A 5,182-nucleotide genomic window follows, 5' to 3' on the forward strand; every position below is an offset into this window, starting at 1 on the left:
ATCTATCAATCAAATCAGTTAAATCATTCTAAATTGCATTGATGATTGAACTTTTAAACATGCTATATGCTGTCAAAGATTATGAACAAAAACACTAAATATTGTCATTAATTATTTCTTAAAGGTCAAGACAGTAGAGAAAATATGATTTTTCTTTTAAACTTTTTGCTAAAATTTGTGTTTTGCTAAAACTTAACATAGGGTTAGTGACCAGAGTAATAAACCAATGTAATCCAGAAGAATGAATCAAAATAAAATATGCCAATGAAGCTTTGAACACATTTTGTCCAAAAAGTTGGTGGATAAAAAATACCAACAAATCTTAGTGTACCTACACAGTATACTTAGCAAATAATACTCACTGTTCTGGCATTTTCTTCATCATCTCTGTACAAGAAAAAACAAAGGTAAACTTATTAGTTTCACACACATTTTAAAAATTCTATTTTGACACACAGACTCAAACACACACACACATTTACTGCTCACTTAATTAGGACCCTCATCAAATGTTGAGTTTACTCTTTTATGTTTTCCCAACAATAAAAGCCTGGACTTCAGCATGACAAAGACTTCAGAAGCTGATGAAAGTATCTTGTTTCACCAAAGAAGTAATACAAATCACAGTCATGCAGTTAGATCCAAATTTCCAACATTTTGAACATGGTTCAAATTGTTATGTTATTATCTTTGAAAAACCTTCATCCATGATAGTGAAGATAAAGCAAATGTGGAGTAGATATAATTGGAAGCAATATCCAGGTAGTCTGTGGAGGTTATTTGCCATTCTAAAGGAATCAAAGGACCTAACAACTGCCACAAGAACTTTCTCACACCATTACATTATCTTTAGCAGTTTGTACTATTAGATCAAAGAAAGCAGAGACAAGTGTCTTGAGGTTTTTTCCCATATTTTCATATTACCATCAGTAAAGGAAAATTGAAACATAATTCATCAAATATCATATCCTTCCAATAATCCATTGACAACAGAGTGTGTTGAAAGTACACATAAAATCGTTATGCCCTGCTCATATTTCTAGGTTCACTGTTTTAAGTCTTGGGTAGGTCGTAACTGCAAATAATGGAAGAAACAGTCATGATACGTATCACAGAGTTAAAACTGGAAATTTAATATGACTAAGTTGATGAAAAGAGACTGGATTCCACATCAAAACAAAGCAAAAACCAATATTTTACCCTATGGCCCTCCAATGTCATTTTTCAAATTCCTCTCTGAATATGGTACTGCATTACCTTCAAAATTTAATTAAATCACTTTATTATCAATGTATGAAAATGAAACTGACATTATATTCTATGTTATAATTTGAATTTTTATGTTAACTGAGTTTTAATTACAAAGGAAACCATTCAAAAACCACTTAAATGGCTGTTTCGTGTCATGAGATCCACATGCTTTGATAAATTTCGACTTTAGAGCCATTTCTCTCTTAGACTAAGAAGCTGACATGTTCAGTAGTTATAATTTTCCTATACTGTATTTCTGATAGGTACTTCCCTCTTCTCACAAGATTAGCTATTCTCCTTTATTGCTGCCCTTTATATGTGAACTTTTTTATTACACATGTCACAAGCCTTCCGCACCCCCTATTGAAATCAAATGATTCCAACATGTCTCTCATGCAAATCATTATGCATCACCTATCTACCAATAGGATCACAGTACACTCACGTGACTCCCTCTATGCGCCTCTACCAAACTATTACTTCGAAGTTTGGCAGATGATGGAAGCACTGGATGTTGGTGGGGAGGAAGGGTGGGAAGTGTGAGTGGACAGAAGTACCTATCGGAAACACATTTTCAATATAATAAAATTATAACAGTAATTCTCTCCACTCACAAGATTAGCTGGAATCCCACATTGATTAAGAGGAGGGACTGGTGTGAGAGAAGAACAGACGTACTTCCCTGAAAGAATCTGAAGGAAACTCCTGTAGATGAAAGTCAGATCCGAAGATCTAGAGAGGAGAACCACACCTCTCCTGATCCAGATGTATTCTTTGCCCAGTTGAGGAATGTGTAAAAATCAGGGTGGAGAGAAAGTGGTAGAAAAGTGATCCTGACCAGAGAAAGATATAGTAACTCAATCCCAAAATAAAAAAGTGGGTAAATGGAGATGTATTCCATGGTGTAGATTGGCTAGTGTGCAGTAGACCATACTTGGCAAGTCAACTACATCCAAAACCTCCTCGTGGGGTACCAACATCTGCTCAAGGGTAGGATGAGGATCATACCACCTTCACCTCAAACTCAATAACCAAGAAATTCATAACTACTTTAATTCCTGGGTATTACACAGGATGAGCTCTGAGGTATTGATCCAGGAATGTGACATCCGGTATCAAAAGGAAGTCTGTTACATACAATCAACTCCTGCAATGAAATAGGTCGGGACCATCCAAAGGGCAATAGCATCCACATAATAAGAGAAAATGAGGGAAAGCCAAGGATAGAATCGGAATAGTCCCATGTATCACAACTGTGACCCACAACACAGAAGGAGGAATCAAGGGAGGAAGATAGACAACCTGAAACCTGTGAGAGGACTTATGTTGATTGGTTCACTCGAAATCCAAAACCAGACTGTGGGGTACTGACATCCATGCAATTATAAGAAGAAAACTCCCAATCAAAGGGGTGAACTGCATTTTGACATTTCACTCCGTTGTATGTATAAATGGAAATTGGAGGATATTATGTCATCTACACTAGAAGAACAACACTATCCTACTCTGAACTGATAGGTTCCATCTTATGTGGAACCCATCCAGCAGGGTGCCTCCATGGTCAACCACACCAGCGGCTTGGCAATGATAAGCGGTAAGGACTCCTATACTTCATTATAAGAAAGGAGGGTGAGAATGCATTGGAGAGCCCAGATAAATGTTGACAACTGAATAAGTGTGCAATGGGTGATCACAAAACCCTATTTTGAAAAGCAGACCATACCAATTTATTGAATCAAGCCATGGCAAAGATGGGCAGCTATCCCCTTCTGCTTTACCCATGAAGTACACGGGTGGTACGGTCTGGGATGGGCCAATTTATGAAGCAAATATCGTGAGGTTATTCACCTATAAGCGATCTTGTGAAACCCCCCCATCTCAAAGGTGAGTGTGTGGAGCCATGAAAAGAAAGCACTATTCAACATGACATATAGTGTGAATTTAGAGTTAAAGAATACCTGGCCAGGCACAACTCACCACATAGCAGGATCCAAGTAAAGAAGGCATGAAAATTGGGCTCCTGAAAGAAAATAAATGATTAATTAAGACTTACCCAGTGTCAGAGTAGCACCAGAGATTGGAGTATAGCTACAGGTGGAAGGCAAAAACCTGAAGAATCCAAAACTGCAATATGATGTAAATAATGGGTTGGTCCACATGCCCAACTGTAGGATTTCCTCCAAAGGCCGATGAAGACGAGAAGCAAGGGAAAAGGTGAAGTGTTGGATTTGATGAGAGGTAATACAGAACAAATTATGGTGGGAAGAGGACAATGAGGAATAAGTCAACTGAGTCAAATGATGAACCCAATTGGTGAGTGTAAAATGAGAGAGATTCCTGGAGAAGAGGGTTGCCAAGGGATAAAGTGACAGGAAGCATGGAAGGAAGTCGTGCGGGCAATAACAACAACAAAGGGTATGCACAGGACATAGAAGTCTATCCAGATCGGGACAGGGGTAGAGATGAGAAATAGAGGATAGGGAAATAGGCAAAAAGGAGAAGTTACCCTCATGAGCCGCCGTGGTTTTGGGGAGGAAGAAACAATCCAGATGAAGTAGAAGATAGGTATGGTGGAAGTAAAGAGGGAGAGAATGTCCCCAGAAAACACCTCAGGATTTTTATAAAGAACCTCAGACAGGAGATGGATTGTGAAAAGTTACTACAAGAGGGTTGTGAGAGTAAGATGAAGGTGAGGAAATTGGGCATGGATAAGACTAACAGGAGATTTGGGGCCTGCCCCCTAAATAGTAAAACCAAACCCAACACTGTTGGTCGAGATATGGACAGTCCAGCCTATGAAATGCGGCGGGGCCAACTGATCCAAAGCCTGTGGGGGAGGAGACATATTAACACCATCACCCAACTGAGAGGCAAATTGTTCAGCATGAGTCCGAATGTCAGGGGACAGAGGAAACAAATAGAATTGGGAAGTATGTTCATGCAATAACAAAGGACACTGGTCATAAGATATAGGAGCAAGGGATAAAACATCACATACCTGAGAAATAAAGTCCAAAAAACAGTGGATGGCCTAACAGAATTCTTAGAGAGGGTATTACAAGGCACGGACAAGTCAGGAAGTGGAAACAGGCAATCAAAGTCCTCATCAACCTGCCTACATTCTACAGGTTCAGGAGGAAGTGGGGCAATGTCTGGAGATAAAGGTTGACCCATATACATAACTAGAATAAGGGTAAGTGAACTGAAATAACATAAAAAAAACTGGGCATTTTAAATTAAATTAAATCACTTTAAGAAAATACAATCTCAAACACAAAAACAGATGAAAAAAGAAATGTGTAAAGTTCAGTATACTCTAATCCCTTATACTGATGGCACACAATGAGACACACATTTAGCATGTAATGCTGTTTGAATACAAGAAGGGAAACAATGCCATTGTAGCCACAAAGAATATCAAAGAAGTTTATGGAAATGTTTTGAACGATCGTAAATGTCAATGATTGTCCAGCATACTTCGTTCAGGTGACTTTAGCCTTAAAAACTGTGATGGCAGGGGCTGACATGTTGGAATTGATATATATATGCTCTGAAGAAGCTTGATAAGTTTGACCCAAGGCAACACACTCATGAAATGGCCCTGAAATTGCATGTTTCTCATAAAACAACACATAAAGATCTAAGGAATATGGGAAAACTCCATAAAGAAGGTGTTGGGGTGCATCATGAACTCTTCGATGATCATCGTTTCCAATGTGTGAATGTTACTTCTTCTCTTCTGGCGCATAATGTGCGCAAACCATTTTTGGACAGATTGTTACTGGTGATGAAAAATGGATTCTCTATGCAAATATTAAATGCCAAAAACAATGACTCAGTCCTAGAAAAAATACTTCCAACCCAAACCTGGACTTCATCCATAGAAAGTGATGCTTTGCATTTGGTGGGACATCAAAGGAGAAATTCATTT

General features: G+C 38.4%; 1 protein-coding gene across 1 annotated transcript in view; it reads right to left on the reverse strand.

The window, feature by feature from the left end:
• The window catches only part of LOC106466717 (F-BAR domain only protein 2-like), a 114,579-nt gene that overhangs the window by 40,437 nt on the left and 68,960 nt on the right, over positions 1 to 5,182 (reverse strand). The window contains exon 14 of the mRNA XM_022394803.1: positions 363 to 387. Coding sequence (XP_022250511.1) covers positions 363 to 387 — 25 coding nt within the window. The remainder of the gene's footprint in view (positions 1 to 362; positions 388 to 5,182) is intronic.

Source organism: Limulus polyphemus, unplaced genomic scaffold (assembly GCF_000517525.1).
Source record: "Limulus polyphemus unplaced genomic scaffold, Limulus_polyphemus-2.1.2 Scaffold2358, whole genome shotgun sequence".
Taxonomy (NCBI): Eukaryota; Metazoa; Arthropoda; class Merostomata; order Xiphosura; family Limulidae; genus Limulus; species Limulus polyphemus.